The 25,852-nt window shown below is 44.6% G+C and overlaps 1 protein-coding gene across 4 annotated transcripts in view; it reads left to right on the top strand.

Annotated features, from left to right (window-relative positions):
- The first annotated feature begins 4,341 nt into the window (after nucleotides 1-4,341).
- Nucleotides 4,342-25,852, top strand: part of LOC106602294 (lymphoid enhancer-binding factor 1) — a 60,777-nt gene continuing 39,266 nt past the window's right edge. For 2 of the 4 annotated variants that reach the window (XM_045716482.2, XM_045716481.2), the window contains exons 1-3: nucleotides 4,342-5,456; nucleotides 7,527-7,593; nucleotides 9,020-9,147. In XM_045716482.2, the coding sequence (XP_045572438.1) occupies nucleotides 5,256-5,456; nucleotides 7,527-7,593; nucleotides 9,020-9,147 (396 nt within the window). In that variant the 5' untranslated portion in view covers nucleotides 4,342-5,255. The remainder of the gene's footprint in view (nucleotides 5,457-7,526; nucleotides 7,594-9,019; nucleotides 9,148-25,852) is intronic. The other 2 variants (XM_045716485.2, XM_045716476.2) reach the window with 1 other exon arrangement.

Genomic DNA, 25,852 nt, shown 5'->3' with positions numbered 1-25,852 from the left:
CCCCAGATTATTTTTTAAATCTCCTGCTCAGATTAGAAATTCAAACATAGATGTGGATATATATGATATATTTATATATACTGACAAAAATATATAAAAGCAACATGTAAAGTGATGGTCCCATGTTTCATGAGCTGAAATAAAATATCCCAGAAATGTTCCATATGCACAAAAACCTTATTTCCTTAAATGTTGTGTGCAAATTTGTTTATATCCCTGTTTGTGAGTATTTCTCCTTTGTCAAGATAATTCATCCACCTAACAGGTGTGGCATATCAAGAAGCTGATTAAACAGCATGATCATTACACAGGTGCATCTTGTGCCGGGGACAATAAAAGGCCACTCTAAAATGTGCAGTTTTGTCACACAACACAATCCCACAGATGTCTCAAGTTTTGAGGGCTAATGAATTTATTTAACTCAGTAACTCATTTCCTGTAACTCAGTAAAATCTTTGAAATTGTTTCATGTTACGTTTATATTTTTGTTCAGTATATATTCCTGGTCCTCCTCCCTTCATTATACGGCGGCAGGTAGACCAGCAGTTAGAAGGTTGTGCCAGTAATTGAAAGGTTGCTGGTTCGAGTCCCTGAGCTGTCAAGGCTCTGTCGATGTGCCCTTGAGCAAGGTACTTAACTCTAATTGCTCTGGATAAGAGTGTCTGCTAAATGACGTAAATGTTATATATAATATTATTATAGAACATATTAAATGCAGTAGCCCCAGCGTGAGAGACAACTAGATTCAGGTCACAACACAGCAGGAAGGCTTCCGTTTCATCTGAGATCCAGAGGGGTCACTCTTATGACCTCATTAGGAGAGAAATGCTAATGTTTCTCTTCTCTTTTTCCTCCCTCCTCTTTTTCCATCCCCTCTTTCGCCTGCTGTTTTTAAACATTCAGACTGAAATAGGGTGAAGCGCCTCAGTGGATGCTGTTGTCGAGTGTGAAGTGTGTGTGAAATGTGTTGGTGACAGCGTGTGCGTGTGTGTGTGTGTGTGTCAGAGGAGGCTGGTGGGAGGAGCTATTGGAGGATGGATTCATTGTAATGGCTGGCACGCAGTAAATTGACCGGTATCAAACACATCAAACATTAATTCCATTCCAGTCATTACAATGAGCCCGTCCTCCTATAGCTCATCCCACCAGCCTCCTTTGGTGAGTGTGTGTGTGTGTGTGTGTGTGTGTGTGTGTGTGTGTGTGTGTGTGTGTGTGTGTGTGTGTGTGTGTGTGTGTGTGTGTGTGTGTGTGTGTGTGTGTGTGTGTGTGTGTGTGTGTGTGTGTGTGTGTGTTGGTGACAGCATCATGACACGTCAATGTTAGCCAATAGAGGATGATGCTTTTCTCTCTACCTTGTTAGCAAGACATGGCGGGGTCCCTATCCTTGCCTATCCATTTCTTCACATTTATATTTAATAGAGAGTGTTCTGCAATCTTTGATCTGAATAGGATTTCCGTTCCCTTATACCTTTTGCGAGAGTGATAGTGAACTCTATTTTAGGACCAAACAATTGAGGAGCCCTCTTCAATGCACTCACCACTCAGGAGGCCATGATCCTCCAGTGGCCTTTCATCATAGCCAAGAGAGCATCCCTGTAATGGCAGGTCCACAGGTGGCTCATACATAGGCCATCCACTCCCTTTCCATTTCTCGATTCAATTCAAATGGCTTTATTGCCATGGGAAACATATGTTAATTAACATCGCCAAAGCAAGTGAAATAGATAATAAACACAACTGAAATAAACAATAAAAAATTATCAGTAAACATTACACTCACAAAAGTTTCTCTCTCTCTTTCCATCTCTCTCTCTCTCTCTCTCTCTCTCCAGATACTGTTCTTTCCTTGCAGGCTTGATGATGTCAGGGAAGGACATAGCCACCATGTGAAACGTTCCATTGGCTACTGGATGATCCTCTCTACCCTTTATGCACCAATAACTTGTTTATGGTGCAAGTGCCAAGCATCTGACATTAGTGGTAAGAAAGTGATGCTGGTATCATTGATGATATTGAACTATACTAAATGTATGCTTTGTTTTGTTTTGAACCTTTTTTACCTAGTTGTTATCCAGACAGAATGTGGTTGAATAAATTCCACTGCAGAAAAAAAGATTGAGTACATTTAAATAGTGAAGCAGTGCATTTTAGGCAACATCTAAAACATTCAACTTTGATATCAGTTCAGACTTGTATTATATGTCCTCATATGACCAGTGTATTTGTTATATTGTGGACAATACATTTAGAATTTCACTATAGAAAAATAATGCTATTTTTTTGGCATCTTCATAGGTTCTCAACAATTTATATTTTAATGTGGGCAGAGAATTAGAAAATTGTAGAAAGGCTGATTTAAAAGAAAATCTAATTGCACATGGCAGGCCTGTTCCAAAAAATAAATCCATCATTCTCTTTGGCAGTGGTTCACGCCAGGATATGAACATTTTCGGTTAAAAGTTAGGTTCTTTTTTTTGACAAACTAATACAATTAAAGGACCTTATTCTATATGGAAATAGAACCGGCAATTTCCAAGGAATGCAGAGCGGGGAAAGAGAGAAAGATGATTGTAAACACGGAAAATTCACAGGGTTTCAAACAAGAAATAAAACGTTAGAGGATTTTTAATGAAAGGTTTGGTTGTATTCAGGTCTGTCTGTATGTGTGAAATCTTACTAATTAACTCACTATGTGTGCCCGTGTGTGTGTGTGTGTGTGTGTGTGTGTGTGTGTGTGTGTGTGTGTGTGTGTGTGTGTGTGTGTGTGTGTGTGTGTGTGTGTGTGTGTGTGTGTGTGTGTGTGTGTGTGTGTGTGTGTTTTCCGCTATACGCTGGAATGCGGCCAGTCTCGGCTCTTTCGAATCTACACTCCGTTCCAAATCCAAAGCCTTTGATCTGTTTCGCTGTCTCCTTACCCGGAAGAGAACTCTTGCCTTCTCTCTCAGCTGGGATGAACGCACACGTGGAAATATTGGCCCGGCTCCAGACTCATACCAAATTTAGTCACACAAAGGTGAAGGGAGCGCGAGGGGGGAAACCCGGGATGAAAGAGCCAGCCGCCAGAAAGATGAAAGGATGCGGCGGCTCCGCCCGCTAACCCCACCTCGGTGCTTTATAAAGATCTGCCTCCTACTCCAAAGTTATTCTCACGCAATCTCTCCACACACAGCGAGCCGCAGCAGCAACACGTTACTTTAGCTTTTTCTTCTTCTCTCTTGTTTTGTTTTCTCATGAAACATTTCCGACTCGAAGAAGCCCCCATGTAATTAATTTGCTTTATACAACTCTGAACTGTTGTATGAATGATATAGGCTACTGCGCAAACTGTAAAAATAACGATTCGAAACGATCAGATTGCCTGCTGGCTGTGTATTGAAACATTGCGGCTGAGTTATGCCCTATGCAATACATCATGTTCACGAGTAGTATGCATTATATTTCTATCCAGACACTGCAAAATGTCTCCATTGTCCAGTGAAATAAAATCTCGACATACTTTGCAGTCGACTTACAGAGCGCTGTTTCTCCTTTGAACAACATCACGGCAAAAGGCTACTGCAAAATATACAAAAGAGACGATCACCATTATGGTTCAATTGGCTAAATGTGTCACGGGACAATCTATTAAACTCAAAGTAAGGGAGAAAGAGTTGTCTTGTTTTGTGAGTGGGTGAAAATATTGTTTTGTTGATTGGAAAATCTCATATGAGATAACATTATGTAACATATTTCAAATGTACTATTAGGTTCCAAGTAATTGAAAGAACATCCGACAACAATGGACCCCAATTTAGCCAAATTAGTCGATTTTCTATCAATTATGCACGCCCTCTCACTCACCGCTCTGATTAGTGGACCAAACACAAACGTTTGGTTTATCAAAGTACTTTAAAATACCAATTGACTACTTTAGGAAATAGCCGAGGCTACTATATAGACTATTTTGAGCAAACAAACAAACCAACGGTACTATTGATTCGACTGTAATATTCTTTGTGACAACATGCTTTTTAAAATCATGGATTCAGGAACTTTGCGCACGAATTAAACCACCTTAAAATACACATAGTATTAAATATATAGTCTGTTTATGATATACATGTGCTCCCTAGAATATTTACATAAAAAGTAGGAGAAAGGTGATGCATTGCCATGTCATTTGAATTAGTTATCCTCAATCACATAGTCCACCGTGGTCACCATCCAACAGTAATTCTGTGTATCCAAACGTCACCCTTTGCTCTTTGTTATTGTTTTAACGTCATAGTAGTGAATCTGTCTATTATAGCCTCTTAGGCCCTAGTCTATCATATGCATTGGCGTCAGCTTCATCACCACTTCGACCCGCCCTCACTCCTTCCCTGTCTACCCATTTGTTGTGAGCTACAGTATGTATAAATCTCCGTACCCCTCGCTCTCTTAGGACTATCAATCGGTGTGGTGTCAATCACAGCGGCGGCTTCCCTTTCATCTCGATCCTCCCAGTCGCTGCGAGGGAGAAGGCAGAGAGAGAAGAGACAGAACCGGGAAGGAGAGCTACATTACTTACGGAGCTCCAGTTTGTATCGGTTTATAACGCACTCCTCGATCTTTTATATCGTTTATTACGTTTCATTTAGCCGTTATTCAGTTCAAGGATGTATGTTCATTTTAATAGGGATAGATACGCAGTATTGTTTAGGTGGGGAAAATAAATAGTGTTCTACTTGTGGCAAACAGGCTGCACGAGATTCAGAGACGCATTTTTTTAATTCTGTTTTTCCTTATTATTATTTTTCTCCACGAAAGGACTGCAACTCTCACAGGACCCCAGAACGAGGAAATATAAGCAGAAGTTTTTTTTTCTCCATGCGCTTTGACCGTTAGCGGAGCTCCCGGGTGTGTGCCCTCCTCCGCCAAATCTGACGGCACATCTGACTCTCGTGATGAGGTTTTGACTTCTGACATTTTAAAGAGCCGAACTGGCGAGTGCCGCGGGTTGAGCGTGCACTACACATCCGCTTTTTGCCCATAACATCTTCAATTTCGGATATTTAGAATCTGAATCATTGTAAGAATCCATAATACTTCGAAAAACAACGACAAAAAGGATCTCCTGTTAATTTAGCTCAAACAAAAAACGTGATCGCACGCAGTTTCCTCCAGGGTTCCGAGCGCAACACTTCAAGCCGCTTCGAGGAACATTTTTGGTTTCCTTTTGGGGATTTCGATAGTTCCTCCAATTTGGACAGTGCGAGTACTTCGACTGAATCAAAATGCCACAACTTGCAGGCGGTGGTGGTGGCGGGGACCCTGAGCTTTGTGCCACCGACGAAATGATTCCGTTCAAGGATGAGGGAGACCAAGAACAAATATTCGCAGAACTCAGTCACTCAGAGGAAGACGAGGGAGACTTGGCAGATATCAAGTCATCTTTAGTAAATGAGTCAGAGACGAGTCCAAACAGCAACCATGATGTAAGTATTTCCTCTCTTGTACTTAAGTCTAGTGTTACATGTTGCCAAGCTTTTATATAGGCTAGCCTAAATAAATGTCCATCAAATTTCTAACGACAACATATTCATTCAAGTTTACCTGTCCCTAAATAATAGCCCCCATTTCAGGGGAGTCAGTTGGACATTTTATGAAAGTTGATAAAAGCTGAAAAGCTGATAAAATGACTGGATATGTGCCCAAACTATGTTTGGTTTTGTTATAATCAACAAGGTGATGTGTAGCCTAATATTATATGTGTATAATATGACTATTTTTCTATCTGTAAATAGTAGCCATGTTCTGTTTGTAATCAGTTGGAAACAGAGGCACATAAATAAATCTGCTGCACGTGGCTGCAGAGCTTTTCAAAACATTGTTGACGAATTATACCAAAGGTCAAAACGTACAGAACAATTTCATGTGAGATAATATTTGTACACAATTCAGAGAACTGTTGTACAGTTTTTACGAGGTTATTTGATATTTTAAATTAAATATTACACAGTAGGTTATGAATTCGTGAATACATTTTGAATTATTTTGTTAGGCCTATTGCAATATTAAATTAGCCCTATTGAATTATTATTATAATTATAGTTATTATTATTAGTAGAAATATTATTAGTATAACAATCATTGTCTTGATAAAAAAAAAAAAAGTATGCCTACTTCTAATTATTACAGTAACAATATCAATATTGCTATGGGTTAGGTGATTTAATTAAACTGTGTTTCACCAGGTTGGATAATGTAAACTATGAATAATATAAAATATTATCAAATTCGTATTTGATATAAAACAAATGTTTTTTTTTCCAAAGGGAAATCCAGATGAAATGATCTTCGAATGAAAACGTCACCTTACAAAATGTAGCACCTCTAGATTCCAGTGACACTCATGCTCCCAATGGGAAATAAAGCGAACACATTTCTGCATGTTTTGTGGAGATTATGGCCATTTCATGGAGAGACAACACATTGTTAAAGGAAGGAATTAAATTGGGGGGGGGGGGGGGGGGTATTAATGGAAATATTTAGTTTTGATATAGATTGTATTCGTATTTGAAATATGAAAGAAATGTCACTGCCACAGTACAGGTTTGAAGGTAATGCTGGTAGCTGTTTTGTTCACATTTCTTATGCATTTAAATCATCTGTCATTCCTTTATCTCAATCATGTATCTAATGCATTTATCAGAGCTGTAACAAGTGTAGCTTACATCGTTTTAGACTGTGATTGTCACATTCCTCCTCGGTGCAGTGAGTTTCATATTCAATAGTAAGTTTAACTTTGTGCCTGAATATATCTTTTTTTTAATCTGGGCTAGGCAGCTGTTACTAAGTCTCTAGCTCTGGATGCTGTATGTATACAAAGGTAAACCTAGCGCAATTAGTTGTTGCCATTTGTCATTAACCTGTGTTAATGGAATTAGGGTACCTACTGACTTTGGGCCGAGCTCATATAGTTACAGCTGTCACAGACGCAAATAAGACGGAGGTTGAATGTTAATTGAGAATCCAGTGTTGTTCCGTGACTCTGCTGGAAGCCACCCTCGGGGAAGTGAACTCCAAAAGGAGGTCTTTCTACGCGTTCCCATTCGAGGGGGGATGGGGAAAGGAGATGCATGTGAAGGGGTTCACGGTATTTTGGAAAAGCAGTCGACTACACAGTAAACATCACCCCCTCTTCTCTATTGTCGCAGTTATTTTGTGCAGAGCACGTTTGTATTGGAAAGCATCATTTGATTTTGAATTTGGTTGTAGCTTTTGGTTAAATTGGTTGGTGAAAATGAAAGCAGACTGATGCAAGTTAATTTTAAGCTCCTTAAGGACATACAGCTTAATTAAGTGGCTCGTTGAGGGGTTGATACAGACCGCTCCGTCAACCCTTCTCTCCCCAACGCGCTCGCCTCACCGTGTATGTGTTCTTAAATCCGGGGACAAGCTGAAAGAACAGGCCATAGCAGCGTGTGTGTGTGTGTGTGTGTGTGTGTGTGTTGGTGATTTTTTTACGAATTTAATAACCTAATTTCTGTCTCCGTCTCTCACAGGGAACTAGACAATCCCAAATATCCCAAGACTCATATCATGAAAAACACAGAGACCATCACGACGATGGTAAGTGACACACATCACATTAAATATGATCCTGTCAGTTATCCGCATGTTTTAGAGATCTGCAGTTATATATAGGTCACATCGAGCCAAGATAACGGTACAATATTAAAATCAGTTTCTGGAGGCTTAATTATTGAGCGATTTTTATTACATTTTTATTTTTAAAGGAAAGAAAGATGGTAGACTGGAAAAGCTTCTACCCACTTCATTTTCTGTTCAGAACCGATCAGTCACACTATGGTCCTTTTTCCTATCTGACCCCAGTTCATTCTGATGCAGAGATGATATCTGAATTGATTCTATTCAGGACATGTAGAAACTGAATGGAAAAAAAGTTATATATATGTAAGTATTTTGTGGTCCGTGGGAAATGTTATTATTTATGCAGAGAATTGTTGAATAATCCCAATGGCTGCGGCCCCTTGCCTGGTCATCAGAAACTAGTGAGTGACGCTTAATATTCTCCTTGGCTAATTTTGTACACACACTCTCTGTCGCTGTATCTCTCTCTGTCTCTCTGTGTCCTGTACAACGTCGTGCTGCTGCGCGACAGCACCAGGCTCATTTGACGTCTTTATTTGGTCCAGGCTGTATTCTGACCCCAGATAGAGCTGCGGGTCATCACTGGACCTATGTTCTGTTAAGAGTGGCTCTTCTTTGTTCCCCCAGCAGCCCTGAATAGGACCCCCTCAAACCAAACACTCCCTTTCCCCACAACAAGCCCATGTTGCTATCAATCTACCAGACACATACACCAACCCCCCCCCCCCAGAAAGCGACAACCAATAGCCACCAAATAGTTTGTCGCGAGTTTCTATTCAGGCAGGGGGACGGACCCGAACAAATGCTCTCTCTTTAGGTCAGAGGCGTGGGGAACAGTAGGGGCGTCTCTTGTTTTGACACAGTCTGTATGTTCCTCCTAATTGACGCTAATTGGCACGGAGGGACGCCATTGTTACTCTGTATGGTACAGCCCCCCTCTCCCCTTTCTCCAAGACACGAGAGACAAAAGACTGGTGAAACGGGGGGTGCCGGATCACAGCGGTCGACAGCGATATCATTACGCCATCAAGAGGCATGCATGGAGCGATGATGCGATGGTGATAGTGCCAGGTGGACCCAGTGTTGTTAGAGACTGTAACTTGGCGATGACTATTCACATGCATGTATTAATAGGCTATAAACTCCAGGAGATTTTCCCAATGACTCCGAACTGCTGAAGTTATGATGGCGGTGAACATTGCTGTTATGTTACTTGATCAGACTGTTTGCTTAGAGATGCTATTCTATAAAAAGGCCCAAATCCTAATGGAGATGAATGTGCTTGACTCAAGTTCTCTAAAACATCTTCCATTAATGATCGTAAATGTACGATTTGCACCAAGCCTCAAGTTCACACTTTTCTGTCTCTTGGGCCCGTTTCCAGGGAAACACCTAGACATGTACAACAAAGGTCATCCGTACTCTGGATACCCAGGTTACATCATGATGACTAATATGAACAACGACTCCTACATGAACAACGGCTCCCTGTCGCCGCCCATGCCCAGAACGGTGAGTCTAGTTACACTATACCTCCATCAATCAATCACTTCCACCAGTCTGTCAAGCTAGCTAGCCCAGTTTGTGTCTAGTGCATTTTCACTGCGTCAAGTTTGATTCGACCTTAAAGACTTAACCAGGTCTACACCCCTAAAAAGAGCTTGCTTAAACGGCGATTTCTTTTCAAATATACCTGTATATGGACATTTCCATTCATCTTTTCTACCATCTTTTCAACTCTAGAATGTTCTTTTCCTCTCTTCGACCGCCTTCCTAGTGTGATGTAGCCGGTTTGTGATAGCCGTATATAACACGCCCCAGTAATGTTGTGATGATCTGTTCCCTTGGCAACCACGTGATCTAGTCTCCCCCACATGCCTCATACTTTCCAGCAGATTAACGACATTTACAGTATGTATTATTTCTCACGTCTTGTTAACTTAATCAATGTCTGTTTACATATCGACTGTAAGCCCACCGATTACGCTGCCATGGTCGCGGAGGCCTAACGGCAACATCCCATTTGAAGAGGGAAATAGCCAGGGTTGCCGTATGTCACCATGCTTGTAGTCCCTATAACATAACAGTATACATTTCAGGCTGTAGGCCTGGTGGCTGGCTTCCTGTGTCTGTCCCTTTTTGAACATTACCAGCAAGACAGACGCAAAACGCCAGGGCATGCCAGCAGCTGTCCACCCTAATCCTGTTTAGTGTGTGTGTGTGTGTGTGTGTGTGTGTGTGTGTGTGTGTGTGTGTGTGTGCGTGTGTGTGCGCGTGTGCGTGCGTGTATGTGTGTGCGTGTGTGTGTGTGTGTGCGCGTGTGCGTGTGTGTGTGTGTGTGTGTGTGTGTGTGCGTGCGTGCGTGCGTGCGTGCGTGTGTGTGTGGTGAATACACCCAGTCTCGCTATGGCTCGGTGCCTCCCAAAGCCTGTCCCTGCACCCTGCTAGCACATAGACTAGAGGACACAGACTTACACGTATTGTTCAAGGACCAAAGACTCTGGCTTTATGTCTGCCTGTGTGTCTGAGTTGGTTTCATCATGAAATTCACTTGAAGGGTTTGAAGTCTGTGTAGCGACTGTGTGAATATGGCTGACAATACAAAGTGAATGGTGTTCTGATCTCGTGGCAGCGGTACCCACTTTGCTCTTGTGTAGGAGTCCTCTGACCGTAGATATTTCTTCAGACAATTTTCCGCTCCAATATAATTGTTTTGCATACTTATGGAATGGATAACTTCTCAAGTACTGAGGGGCTTCCATCCAACCTTCTTTAAATAAAGAAATTGCTCTTGTTATTTGGCCCCTCCGCTCGCTGCCTGGACCGTTTTAAACACTCATTTCATTCACTGTGGCCGCCGCCCGCTTTTTGTTTTGCCAAATGTTCCCATCTTCAATAAATCGTTAGTCAATTTTATGTACGTTTCTCTCACTTATCCAATAAAATGGATACGGTTGGTGGCGGTGCAGTCATGGAAGTTGGAACACAAGTCCTCTCTTCTTTCTCTTCTAGTTTGATGGGAAATGTGTATGTGCTGCCTGGCTGTTGATTGGCAGGATGTGAAATGTGTAATGTGTATGTGCTGCCTGGCTGTTGATTGGCTGGATGTGAAATGTGTAATGTGTATGTGCTGCCTGACTGTTGATTGGCTGGATGTGAAATGTGTATGTGCTGCCTGACTGTTGATTGGCTGGATGTGAAATGTGTGTGCTGCCTGACTGTTGATTGGCTGGATGTGAAATGTGTAATGTGTACGTGCTGCCTGACTGTTGATTGGCTGGATGTGAAATGTGTATGTGCTGCCTGACTGTTGATTGGCTGGATGTGAAATGTGTATGTGCTGCCTGGCTGTTGTATCAAGCCTGCCGGCCACCGCAGCCACAGTATCTGCAGGCCTAGGATCAGTTTTCACCCAGATCAAAGCCACGTTCTCTCCCTTTCTTCCCTCCTCCCTCCCTCCATCCCCCTCTCCAGTTTAGATTGATTTTCATTGGCCATGGCATTCCTGTGCATGAGGCCCAACTGACAGAGCTGTTCAGAGTTGCTGATTGTCAGCAGATTGTTGGGAGGGAAGCAAGGCGTGAGCTGTAGGACCTCTAAGGAGTTGTGCTAGATCTTTAAAAGGAGAAGGAATGGATGTCCTTGGTTTGGAGGGTTTGAGTAGTTCAGCTACGCATAGGGTTAGTGTGGTGGAGTCACCACGACCAGTAGCACGTATGGAGATTGTCTCTGTGTAGCCGATTCAATAAAGTTCTGTGGAAGGACGAGAGGATCTCAGATATCCCTTCATCTCTGGAGGTGGTTGTCCAGGTTTAGAGTGCAGTTGAGGTCTTTTTTTATTTATTTACTTTATTTAACCAGGCAAGTCAGTTAAGAACAAATTCTTATTTACAATGACAGCCTACCGGGGAACATTGGGTTAACTGCCTTGTTCAGGGGCAGAACAACATATTTTTACCTTGTCAGCTCGGGGATTCAATCTAGCAACCTTTCGGTTACTGGCCCAACACTCTAACCACTAGGCTACCTGCCACCCCAGGTCTAAAGCTTACATGGTGAAATGAAAATGAATGCTTCATTATTATTATTATTATTATTATTATTATTATTATTCTGATCTTTATTATAACAGAGAAAGTGAGGGTTGTGTCATATTAGGGTTTTCTACTTGCTCATGACATTGTCAATAAAGAGTTTACACTTTGTAGCAGTATTTGTTGGCTCTTGGTTGGTGTTGTTTGTTCCAGAGGAATCCATTGAAAACCCTGCCTGCCACTATTTAGTCTACCCAGCAGCCTAGTGAAGTAAATACATTTACTATTCTGTTTAAAGTGTTATCTACGGTTATACTGTATATTGGTGTCAGTGAGAACTGTAGTGACATGTTCTTGTGTGTGTGTGTGTGTGTGTGTGTGTGTGTGTGTGTGTGTGTGTGTGTGTGTGTGTGTGTGTGTGTGTGTTCTTCGAGTCTTCAGAAGTAGGGTCGTGTGAGGTTTGACTGTTGCATATTGGATTATTTAAAGTGACTGTGCGTGTGAGATGGCTCATATTTCCAGCTCCCATGGCCAGAGGGCCAGACCGTACAGAACTCTGGGAAGAGACGGGGGATTGTGTTCCCTACTCTGGCCTCTGTTAAGTCTTTGTGAAGACCACGCTCGATGTCTGGATGGGCTGGCAGCTTGGAATCGAGCTCTCACGTCTCTCTGGATAAAATCTAGGACTTAGCGAGCTAACACATTCCTGTATGTGCGTTAACTCGACCCCTGTGTTTTCTGACTGTAGAACGTGTATGTAGAACTTGTGCACTGGAGTCAATGAGAAATGCTATTTGAGTCGTTGTATCAGATGTATAGCTTCAGGATCACTGTGGTTTTAATAGAATGCTCCTCTCTGGATCCAGTCATAGTTGAAACTTCTGTCACCTTCTCATCAAACATCTGAATTTGAGCATGGCAACTTTTAACTTGGAACCACCAAGCCTGTAACGGTGGAAGCCATTTTCACACACTACCTTCATTTATAACTATAACTTTGAATCCACTACCTCGTTCCGAGTGTAAGTCGAGGATCTCCAAGCATCCAGTCTCCAGCCTGTCAGTACAGCAGTCGGTGAAGATGGAATCGCCATAGCTGATTTTAAGCTGGGCTTTTGGTGTGCAGCGAGCTGAGGGAACCATTTGCTGCTCCTCCCAGGCCATACCTCCCTCCCCCTGTCTTCCCCCTCGGTGGCGGGTCCTTGTGGTGTGTGAGAGCCCGTGGGGGGAGACTGCGGTTCCCCTTTGATGTCAGCGAGAACGTGACGGATCTCCTTGGCGGCATTGCGCGACGGTGTGGAATCACTAACCCGGGCTTACCTAACGGGATTTACCGCGCTCCCCTTTTCTCGCGTACGTCCCAAATGGAACCCTATTCCCTATATAGTGCACTACTTTAGACCAGGCCCCATAGGACTAGTCAAAAGTAGCGCACTAATAATAGGGTGCCATTTGAGACATACCCCTCGTCACCCCCAGTGCCATGCGTATCTGTCCTCACGTTCTCAAACCCTGGCCCCATTCAGCACCGATCCCTGTTATGAGAATACTACATTTCCCAGGAGCCCTTCATGTCCACGCGCAGTGTAGTCTGCGACAACGTGCGGCGCCATGTGTAGTTCTTTATCCACGACTGCGGGGTTGTAAAGCGGTTTGAGGCGCTGAATCGAGCAGAGCGTTTAGTTGTGATTTGTGAAGCAGCTGGGATCTATTTGATGCATGAGTCTGCCGCTGGATGTCGTTGACTAAAATTGGCCTACAAACAATATTACTATATTTTGTGACCAAATATGACATTTTGAAAACAGTAAATCATTTGACAGTTTTTTTTTAACATTTTGGGGGAGGGGGAGGGGGGGGGGTAAATTTCAAGGACCATCAGAGGATCATTGCAGCATTGATGTCATCTGCTGTGCAGGTCTGACGAAGAGCAGGGTGTGTGTGTGTGTGTGTGTGTGTGTGTGTGTGTCTGTGTGTGTGTCACACTGTGTAGACCTCACAGAAAGCTCCAGCATCCTCTCATCCTTTGTGTGCTCCTGCGTCTCAGATCTTTATGAACAGTATCATTGACACGGAGCGTGCGTCAAACTACTGTACTGTATGGTACATGGCGAGGAGGCTGGCCGACACATTTATTCCATATGGCGTTCCCTCCACGGTAATGATTCCATGTGGTTGCAATCCCCTTATCAAAGTCTTTCATCTTGTTAAGTGGAGCTGGGAGGAATTATCCTCTCCCTAAATTGAAACGACTGGTGTTTTTTTTTCTTTCTCTCCCTGTAAGATGAGAAGACAAAATAAGTCCCGGCAAGGATGCACCAAGTGTTCGCATAATGTGGTGTGAATTTGTGTTACGACGCTGACGGACTGTGTGACTGTGTATGTTGGTCGCTCATGTTTTGACTATATGGACAGTGTGTCATGTTTTTTGACTTGATTTGACGAAACGTGTAACAGTGCATTGTGGGAATATGGTAAAACGCCCTCCTCTCTTCTCCCTCGTTCATCCATCCTACTGAGGGAAAGATAGCCCGTCTCTGCTCCATGGAGCCAGCCTGCACTGGCGAGGCCGGGCCCCAGCCACAGCACCTGCTGAGTGGGGCTTCACTCCTCACCGCCTGCCTCATGACCACCAGGGGATACTGAAAGGAGGGGACAGGCGTGTGCTTGAGTTGAGGTGGGGGGGTTGGGTGGGTGGGAGTGGAGGGTTAGACAGGATAGTGGCTTTTTATTTTGTCTCCGTGTGGAGTCGGTTGTCGTCACTCCAGCTTGTTGTTTTGACTCCCGGGCCCGCAGAAGGGCCCCCGGTGAAAGTCCCTCCACTCCCCAGGCTGCGTGGCTCCTATTGAAGCCACTCTGTGGGAGCTCAGTTTGGCACACAGGGACCGGAGCCCGACTCCTAGCCTCCCTCCACCACCTAAACACTGCTGATAAGACTGGCTCCACCACAAAGCCAAGACGCCAAGCAAAACACTGTTGTTTTCCCACATTGACGCACTTCAACTGGAGATGAATGGGGAGGCTTTTGAAGTGGTGTAGCTGAAACCCTTTTGATGCCATTACTTTTATTTAGTCCCCAAATAGTTCCTCGCTGTCGTAACATTATCATAAAATCATCCCTTTTTTTAGTTTAGTGATAACCAGGTCTATATTTGGTGCTTTGTACCATGTAGTTCAGGCAGTAACTGTGACCGGGACAGTGGGAGCTGCAGGGGTGAAACACAGAGAGAACCAGCAAACAGCCCTGGCTTGTCCTTGTGTGACGGTCTTGATCAATAGTCGCTCTGTTACCGTCAAGTTACTCTTGTTTTTTTTCCTCCTTTATATTTTTCAGATGCTCGTTATTTCTTTGTGTGTGCTGTGGTGGGTGTGAGAGCTAAAGAGACTCACATGCTCTGTGTGTGTGTGTGTGTGTGTGTGTGTGTGTCTGACAGCGCTGGAAGATGAATGCTCCTCAGTGTAGAAGGTTGGGTATAGGGCCGGTATAGTTACTGTACAAAGGGGTCCGTGCTGCTCGTCTTGCCTCATCACCAGGCTTTATTAACCAAGCTGTTAAATGGATAGATGGATATAACTCTGTTTTCCTCCACTTCTTTTCTTTTGTTTTTGCTAGCGCACATCGACTGCGTCATTTTTTTTGTCCCCTCTTAACTATTTCCAACATATACTGTACATATACTGGCTGGAGTGTGAGAGCGAACGAGCGCGTGCGCACACACACTGCGGAAGACACATTTCAGTTGAATGCATTCAAAATGTATTCAACTGACTAGGTATCCCCCTTTCCTTTCTGTTGGAGCTTGCAGAACTAGAGTGGACAGGAGGAGGGGTTTTCTGTCAATTCATTTTGTGTGGTCTTGGCTGTAAAAAGAAATAAAAAAACAGCTCTTTGAATGGTCTTTAATTTTTGGGAAACCCATAAAAGTTTGCCGCTCCTTTGATATCGGCCTCGGAATTGAAAACAAATGCAGCATTCTCCCCCCTTCTCATTTCAACGGCCCTATTATGGAGTTGTGAAGAAAAAAATCTGCCGTAGATCTCTTTCTCTCCCTCCTTTTCCATCCCCCATTTCCCTTTCCCCTCTCTCCTGCCTTCTTTCTCCTCCACCCCCTCCCCCACTCCCTCTCTTTTTCCTCCCCCATGTTTTTGAAGAAACCTACGGGGGGGGGGGGGGGGGGGGGAATCACTGATGTCAAAGTAAAAACCAAGAGCATTAAGAAAACTGGCAAAATGCAATACAGCTGCAATCCGACGTGACGCTGGAAAATAGGTCTGAGGAGTAGAGAGCCTCCCCGTATCCGTATTCCCAGGGTGCGCAACTGCTCCCGGCCTCGGCTTTGATCTCTTCAAAGCCTCCTACTAGCTGGAGAGTCTTGGCTGCTGCTCACGCTGGAGCGCCGGAGAAGGGGAGAGAGGGAGGAGGGGCGTATGCATGTCGGAGGGGAAGAGAGGAGAGGGGGGGGGGTCGTCTTTTCCTTTCCAGGGCTGAAATCAATCACAGTGCCGAGGCAATTATGTGTAATTCAACAGGGCCAGATTAGTAACTCTGTTACCTGAGTGACTGACTGCGTGTCTGTAATCTCAGAGACTCACCGACTGGCCTTCGCCAGCCAGCCAGGAGAAGTCACCACTGGGTCACGGACAGGGGAGGGAAGGAAGGAGAGCGAGGGAGAGGTGCTGAAAAGCAGGCCGCCATGCCGCCGTCCAGCAGAGCAGAAAATCGGGCCACAATGGAGTGATTACACTTGCAGATGTAGCCATATTTATGACTGAGGCGAGCGGAGGGAGAGAGGGAGGGGGAGAGAGGCAGGCAGTGATTGCCGTGGAGCTCTAGCTAGCTAGCTCCGTCTCTCTAACGAGCCCTGTTCCCTTTGTGTTGGGGCTCGTGCCTGGTGTCGCCCCCTCACCACCGACCCGCTGCTCCCGCCGTCCCCCATCAGTGCCATATCTCTACCCCTCATGCCCGGCGCCTCGGATGGCCCCCAAATGCCAGGCTTGGCCCAGGCTCGCACCCCGGGCACCCAATTTGCCGTGGCTGGAGAGAGGAGCGCAGCTGGATAGATAGTCTGCATGGCTGCGGGTCACAGAGAGAAGAGAAAAACAGAGTAGAATGGAACTAGTGCCTCTCTCTTTCTCTCTCCTCTCTCTTGCTATGGGTCTGGGCCATACCACTGCTACAGTATGCAACACACACCACACCACGGCACTTAGCAGCAGGTCTTGGTTCCTGGGTCATGTTTTGTTGGGGAACGATGCTGAAACGATGTGAATCTTTGCCTCTTCTGAAGTGATTATGGCTACCTGATTCTGATTAGTGTTCTGTAACCACTAGAATTGACAAACATCGCAATATACCAGACGTCTATTATTGGAACAGATGACCTCATTTAAAGGGAAAGATATTCTCTCTTTCTCATGAAGACGAAAACAGCTCTTTTGTTTGGCTGTGCTCGGCGGAGAGTCACTTGATGCAGGGTGATGAAACCCATAAAGATATCCAGCAAGAGTGTGTTTGTTCATCTGATGAGCTACACTCTGTTCTCCTCTCCTCCCTCCTCTCTCCTCTCCTCCCTCCTCCCTCCTCTCCTCCCTCTTCTCTCCTCTCCTCCCTCCTCTCTCCTCTCTTCCCTCCCCATCTCCTCCCTCCTCCCCTCCCTCCTCTCCTCCCTCCTCCCTCCTCTCCTCCCTCCTCCCTCCTCTCCTCCCTCCCTCCTCTCTCCTCTCCTCCCTCCTCTCCTCCCTCCTCCCTCCTCTCCTCCCTCCTCTCCTCCCTCCTCCCTCCTCTCCTCCCTCCTCTCCTCCCTCCTCCCTCCTCTCCTCCCTCCTCTCTCCTCTCCTCTCTCCTCTCCTCTCTCCTCCCCTCCCTCCTCCCTCCTCTCCTCCCTCCTCTCTCCTCTCCTCCCTCCTCTCTCCTCCCCTCCCTCCTCTCTCCTCTCCTCCCTCCTCCCTCCTCCCTCCTCTCTCCTCTCTCCTCTCCTCCCTCCTATCTCCTCTCCTCCCTCCTCTCTCCTCTCCTCCCTCCTCCCTCCTCTCCTCCCTCCTCCCTCCTCTCCTCCCTCCTCTCCTCCCTCCTCTCTCCTCTCCTCCCTCCTCTCTCCTCTCCTCCCTCCTCTCTCGTCTATTTCCTTTGATCATCATTTTAATCTGGGGCTAGTCTGGTGGTGATGGAAGGGAAGGCTGTTATTTTCTCCTGGGGATATACACACACACACACACATTAAGGACATTAGATTTACACTGGTGTTAAGACAAGGAGTGGAGTAGAGCTGGGCCGATATGGACAAAAATCCATATTACGGTAAATCGACTGAATTCACATGAGAAAGATCAATTGAACGATGCGCGTATAACATTAACGCACACCAAAGTCATTTTTGGACATTTTATATTACCCTTAACTGCTTTTACTACTACTTTGGATGTTGTCGCTATCGATTCTCCCATTTAACAATCACCCATATTAGCATTTAACACATTTCTCTAGTTGGGCCTTAGAGGTTATTTATCCTAATGAACAATATCAGCAAAATGTCCACGATAAGTGGTTGGTTTGGTCAGTGTCGATCATTTTCGGTTTATCGTCCCAGCTCTAGAGTGGGGGTACCAGTGATTACATGATGACGCTGATTGTTTTATAAAGACAAACCTAAATGGTGATTAAATGAAACGGATTGGATTGACTAGGAACTAAGTGTTGACAGTCTTGCTATTCTGTATTGAAAATATTGGAACATATATGTTTGGATTTATAATTATTAATAGGCAACGTGAGACAAGGATTGAGCTCTAAAATGAGAAGATTGAAGGGAGCTACAGTGAAAGAAATGGCTCAGTTGGTGTAGCGTCTGTCTGTCTGCCCAATCTACCGACCTCAGTACACAGACCCTCCGTTTCGCTCGGGGAACCAGGTGAGACTTTTCATGTCTCCCGTCAGGAGAGACTTCAGAGGGACGTGCTCGGCTTTGAGCTCCCCGTCATCAAACGATGCATCCAAATATCATATCGATCCAGAGCCCCAACCTCATCCCCTCTGCCCCCACCACGCACCTATCTTTGAGATGAAAGGGGACAAAAAAAGCAAGTGACCCCCCCCCCACCGCCTCCTATCCCTCCTCCTCATCCCCCTCTTCCTCCACCAAGAAAATAGGAATCAAGGTGGGCGCCTTGGTGGAGAGAGGGACGCTTCAATTGCTATTCAATCCCACTCCACCCTTCATGTGAACCCTCTACACAGACAGGGTCTTCTCTCTGTACAGAGATGGACAGCTATAAAAATGATGGGATATGACAGGTTCATAGACGTTTCACTGAGATTCTTTGACTTCATAAAAGTCCACGGCGCACCAAGCCTGGCTTTGGATAATTCATATCTCTGACATGGCAGGAGATCTGGAAAGAGGTGTGAGCGAATGCTAGGCTAGTCGCCCACCAGAGTGTTGCGTTCTCTTTGTGTTCCTGTGTATAGACCATATTCAGACCACAGAAGCTTTTGACCATTGTAATGGTTTAATACAATTACATATTGGGAATCTCTGTTGATCTCACGCTATCTCTCTCCATGCTGGAAGAGAGACACTACGATTGGCTCATACGAGATAGGCCCTGTAGTGTAAAGAGTGACGATTGGACTGATGGGAACATAGCTACCCCCCACTAAGTCTCAAATGAGACTCTGATACACAAAGGAAATACTGTACAAGTCCATTATTTTCAAGAGCCACAGAAAACGGAATTGAATTATAACTGTGTTGTGTTCATTTTGTTGTCATTCTGCATCTATTTCAAGTGTAGTATCTGATGAATGAATGGTGCTCTCGAAGCTACACGTGTTGGGCCTGGGCCCATGCAGTTTCTTTCTTTACAGTCAGGATTGGAATATATCATGACAAAGTGAAACGATTACCATTTCTTAAGGGGTGGTCGAGAGAAAGGTTCGACCGTTGTTAGGGACCATGTTTTAACGCGGTCATTGTTTTGGTTTGCCTTACGTCTCTACAAAAGCGTCTCACAAAAGTAACCAATAGGGGCGGAGCTTTTCTTGTGATTGGGTTGATCCTAGAAAGGCTGGCTGAAGTGTTCCCTCGTGCGCATTGCAAATGGCAACCTATTCCCAATATAGTGCACTAATTTTGACCAGAGCCTCAGGGGCCTTGTTAAAAAGTAATACACTATAAAGAGGATAGGGAGTCGTTTAGGACACAGCCCTAGTCATACATGAGTGGAGAATAGCCATTTGTTCTGAAGGGATTACGCCTTTTAGAATAGCTTTGTTTTCATTCAGATCTGAGGAGACTGGCCGTGTGTGTGTGTGTGTGTGTGTGTGTGTGTGTGTGTGTGTGTGTGTGTGTGTGTGTGTGTGTGTGTGTGTGTGTGTGTGTGTGTGTGTGTGTGTGTGTGTGTGTGTGTGTGTGTGTGAGAGAGAGAGAAGCTGAAAATGTGGGGTTTTAATGACTAATTCCAGGCTGAAAAGCAGGTGTTTAGTGTCTCACCGGTTAATCCTTTAAAAATGAGGAGTTGCACCTAAACAACAGCTGGGCTGCTAGACGGACCTATTGTACTTCTGTCCTTTACTTTATAAAAGACAAGAATGGTTTGTAACCAGATCCACAATGATGAATGCTTTGGCTTATAGTAACGATGACTGGGCTTACAATACTATATCTTGATACAGGGCTAGAGAGTAAGATATATAGTAGTATAAAACCCCTTATGTAGAAACACCCACATTTTTATCAAAACATGCATTTAAAAAAAAAATGTTGACTGACTGTCAGTTTATCCTTCATATTTGACGATGAAGCTGAAATGACTCACTATAGGTAATCCAATAGCCTGCTGAAGTCCATTACCTGGCTATTAGCTGCCTAGCCAGTGGGAGTAGACGGCTAGGAGGCGTTGGTCTTCAAAAAGCAGAGGTGCGCTGAGGTGAAAAGGCCATTGATCATGTGACTATGGGGTCAGAAGTTCACGTGTAAGATCGCTAGGACACAGGCGTCATGACTCTGGGGAAGAATGGATCCTCTGAGTTGCTATGGTTAAAACAGGAGCAAAATGCTGGTCAGCAAAATAATTTTTTATGTAATATTCATTAATATACAATAGGTGTGCACACAACACATTTTTCTACATTAGTATATGTATGGACCTCATATTTCACTGCCTTTTTAGATTAGTAATATAAATATATATTAGCATACACACAGTTGGCTCACTGTTGCTCTGTTGTCATTGAATTTAGATACCATACCTACCACTGTGCCAGAGTGTTTACTTCCCCAAGGTTGTGTGTGTGTGTGTGTGTGTGTGTGTGTGTGTGTGTGTGTGTGTGTGTGTGTGTGTGTGTGTGTGTGTGTGTGTGTGTGTGTGTGTGTGTGTGTGTGCGCGCGCGTGCACGCGCACAAGTGAAACTAGGTCAGTACACTCCCCAGCTCAAGCGGCTTCCATTCAAATCACTCACCCCTGATACACGCTCCTCTCCTCAACGCGTGCCGTTTCAAACCATCCTCGTAAACATTCACTCCCCGCCAGCCTGTCGCCATCTGCCCCCCCACTGGCTCTCACCTTGTCCATGACCCTATGGCTAAGCTAACTACCCTTTCCCTCAATGGCTTGTGTTTTCTAGTTAGCATGAAGCTGGTTAGCACTGTCAAAGAGGACTACTGAGTCAGTGGTTCCAAACCTGTTATTGTACCACCAACTGAATTCTGCTCTCCCCAGAGTACCCCTGAAGTACCCCCTCATTTTAACCAGAAGGCCTATGGTCTCATTATTCTTCTCAAGTACAGTGGGAACCACTATACTTAGAGATGTTAGGCTAGTGTTACTGTATGAGTTATTATGAAGCTAGCGTGTTGAGGGGGAACTGCTACCTGCCTACAGCTCTCAATATCACATGTTAGTTACTAGTTAACATGGAGCTAGCTAGCGCTTTGAGTGCGGTCTGCTACCTGCCTACAGCTCTCAATATCACATGTTAGTTACTAGTTAGCATGGAGCCAGCTAGCGCTTTGAGTGCGGTCTGCTAACTACCTACAGCTCTCAATATCAAATGTTAGTTACTTGTTAGCATGGAGCTAGCTAGCGCTCTGAGAGGGGTCTGCCAGCTGTCTGCTGCTTCCAGCTTTCTCCTCCACAGGTAGAGCCAGGCACAAAGACCCCCACAACTCCAGCCAGACTCCATTCTCCCGCCTCAACGCTGAGCTCCCAAATCCAAACTGACAGCCATTCATGCCCAGAATACCTGGCTGAGAGCAGGGGGGGGGACACTATCTAGGTGTAGCAGGCAAATCCTCTCTTGTTCCTTGATTTCTAAAACGTGGCGCATGAGGCTGACTTTCTCAGCACTTTTTCTCCCAATCATTCTGTGGTGTTTTTCTCTCTTTTCTCTCCATTTACCCCTTCTGTTATTGTGTTATGAAGACTCAGGCTTGGGTTTTAGCGAGCGCTAAACATTAGCTTGCGCTGCGTTTTCATTTGTGTGCCTCTCCAAGGGTCCTAGCTCGCTAGCGTTCGTTGTTGTGAATGTGGCGATAACTTGGCACGAATGTAGCAACTCGGCAGTCCAAAAGGTTTCTAGTGATATACCATGCAGTGTGTTCATGCAGCAGTGGGGTAGTAGCTAAAAATGGATCGACGAGGAGAAAAAAAGACTTGCCGTTTGATTCAATAAGAAAAATAAAGAGCGGTGCCGGATTCGGGTGCACAACTTGTACTTGTTGTCAGCTTTACCGGTTACCCGATTCAGACCAGAGGTCTCTAGAGTTCCATTTCTCTCCATCACCTCATTAGAAACTCATTAGAAACCAGTATTTCTGTCATCTTAGCTGATATTGTAGCCAACTAGAAAAAATGTACACTCGATTTTAGATTTTACTCTATAAAAAAATGTGTTGTGGAGATCCCTAGATGGTCAATCACAATTTTGCTTGACATTTTAGGTGAAGTGGGTGTGTGGGAGAGTTTGTGTGTTCTCACTCTCAAATAAACTCTGCCAGGAAGAAGAACTGCAGTCTGTTGTGTGACTCATTCATTGTGGGGTTTTCCACTGTGTTTGCCTGGGCTCGTACATGATAAGTGGCGATTACGTTATATAGGTAACAAAAAAACGTGTGTGTGTGTGTGTGTGTGTGTGTGTGTGTGTGTGTGTGTGTGTGTGTGTGTGTGTGTGTGTGTGTGTGTGTGTGTGTGTGTGTGTGTGTGTGTGTGTGTGTGTGAGCACGCTTGCTGGTCTTGGTCAAGCTGGTAGGGGGTAGCCAGGCCTGCTGACAGTGGCACTTCAGTGGAATGTTTGCCCTTTCCTCAGCTCTTTGATGTGACCAGGTCCTGCTGTGATAATGAGGCCTGCACCCCGTCGCAAGGTGAACATCCTGCAGGGTGCCCCGGGCTCTGCCAAAACACACCCAGTCCAACCCCCACATAACGCTCTGTCAACCTTCACACAACGCTCTGACAACCTTCACACAACTACCAGGCAAGGCACTAAAAGGCTTCAAAACATTGGCCCAGCATTGCCCCCACACACACACACACACTCACACACACGCACGTGCACAATCATGTGCACCCACACACACACCCACAACACATCGCTCAAACAAACTTCACACATCCACCACAAATCCCACCACTGAGCTTCAAAACACTGGTCCACATCCCCACACAACCTCAACACAACCCAAACACAACTTTCACATAACTCAACCACCATTAAGCTTCAGAACATTGGCCCAACTCCAACACACACCTTTTCCCCAAATACTACCCTACCTCCACAGAACCATTCGGAAGTCTCTGAACTCACATCCACCTCTCACCTGAAACAACCTCTAACCACCCCTTAAAGATGCACTCCAGTCTCCTTTCCACCTCAGCTGATTCACCTAACAAAAGGCCCATCTCAATAGGTAGTCCAGGTATGACATGACATGGCACTAGTGGGGAGGGGTGGGCCTTTCCTCTTCTGTTTTCTTTGCTCCTCTATAGTTCCCACAAGCAAGAGGGGTGGCGGATGAACAGAGTAAACCCATAAGAGAAACTCCTTGAATGGTCAACAGTTGTAAAAAAACAACACCATTTTGCTCAAAATACTTCAGTGTACAGTTGAAATCAGACGTTTACATAGTTTTGGCAAGTTGGTTATTACATCAACTTTGTGCATGACACAAGTAATTTTTCCAACAATTGTTTACAGACAGATTATTTCACTTACAATTCACTGTATCACAATTCCAGTGGGTCAGAAGTTTACATACACTAAGTTGACTGTGCCAGCTTGGAAAATTTCAGAAAATGATGTCATGGCTTTAGAAGCTTCTGATAGGCTAATTGACATAATTTGAGTCAATTGTAGGTGTACCTATGGATGTATTTCAAGGCCTACCTTCAAACTCAGTGCCTCTTTGCTTGACGTCATGGGAAAATCAAAAGAAATCAGCCAAGACCTCAGAAAAAATTGTTGACCTCCACAAGTCTGGTTCATCCTTGGGAGCAATTTCCAAATGCCTGAAGGTACCACGTTCATCTGTACAAACAATAGTACGCAAGTATAAACACCATGGGACCACGCAGCCGTCATACCGCTCAGGAAGGAGACGCGTTCTGTCTCCTAGAGATGAACGGACTTTGGTGCGAGAAGTGCAAATCAATCCCAGAACAACAGCAAAGGACCTTGTGAAGATGCTGAAGGAAACAGGTACAAATGTATCTATATCTACAGTAAAACGAGTCCTATATCAACATAACCTGAAAGGTCGCTCAGCAAGGAAGAAGCCACTGCTCCAAAACCGCCATAAAAAAGCCAGACTATGGTTTGCAACTGCACATGGGGACAAAGATCGTACTTTATGGAGAAATGTCCTCTAGTCTGATGAAACAAAAATATAACTATTTGGCCATAATGACCATCATTATGTTTGGAGGGAAAAGGGGGATGCTTGCAAGCTGAAGAACACCATCCCAACCGTGAAGCACTGGGGTGGCAGCATCATGTTGTGGTGGGTGCTTTGCTGCAGGAGGGACTGGTGCACTTAACAAAATAGATGGCATCATGAGGGAGGAAAATTATGTGGCTATATTGAAGCAACATCTCAAGACATCAGTTAAAGCTTGGTCGCAAATGGGTCTTCCAAATGAACAATGACCCCAAGCATACTTCCAAAGTTGTGGCAAAATGGCTTAAGGACAACAAAGTCAAGGTATTGGAGTGGCCATCACAAAGCCCTGACATCAATCCTATAGAAAATTTGTGGGCAGAACTGAAAAAGTGTATGCGAGCAAGGAGGCCTACAAACCTGACTCAGTTACACCAGCTCTGTCAGGAGGAATGGGCCAAAATTCACCCAACCTATTGTGGGAAGCTTGTGGAAGGCTACCCGAAATATTTGACCCAAGTTAAACAATTTAAAGGCAATGCTACCAAATACTAATTGAGTGTATGTAAATTTCTGACCCACTGGGAATGTGATGAAAGAAATAAAAGCTGAAATAAATAATTCTCTCTACTATTATTCTGACACTTCACATTCTTAAAATAAAGTGGTGATGCTAACTGACCTAAGACAGGGAATTTTTACTAGGATTAAATGTCAGGAATTGTGAAAAACTGAGTTTAAATGTATTTGGCTAAGGTGTATGTAAACTTCCGACTTCAACTGTATGTACATTACTGTATGTGTACTTGGGATATTGTTTTTCAACAGGAAATGTAAAAAAAATTGCTGTAGAGCATCTTTAACCCATTTGATGGGGACGATCATCTCTATAGTCCTTTAAGTGTTTCCCCATAGAGAGTTCAGCGACTTTGTTGTTAGAACTCAGTGTTTCTAATGGCATAGTTCCCCCAACACACAAGGAAAGAACGGAGTTTCTACACTTTGAGAAAATGAAACCTGGGTCTTTTCATCAGAGCGGGCCTATTTCACACACATTATCCCAACTGGCACCTTCATAAGAGGAGAGTGCGAGCCAGAGTGATTGGTTCGCTTGGGGCAATACACTTGAAGCCAGAGGGGTCAATGAGTTTGGGTTATGAAACCTCCCATTCAGCCTCTGTTGAATCCTCAATCTGAAAACTCAAGGATGTTGGGTAATACCTCCTAATTCATCTGTGTCCTATTCAGAGCTTCTGTTTGGTGATATGGAGAAATGACACTTAGCTGTAAATGGGGCCCTTTGTTTGCATACGC

Source organism: Salmo salar, chromosome 04 (genome assembly GCF_965601325.2).
Source record: "Salmo salar chromosome 04, fSalSal1, whole genome shotgun sequence".
In the NCBI taxonomy this organism is placed as follows: Eukaryota; Metazoa; Chordata; class Actinopteri; order Salmoniformes; family Salmonidae; genus Salmo; species Salmo salar.
This window is presented reverse-complemented; position numbering and strand designations above follow the sequence as displayed.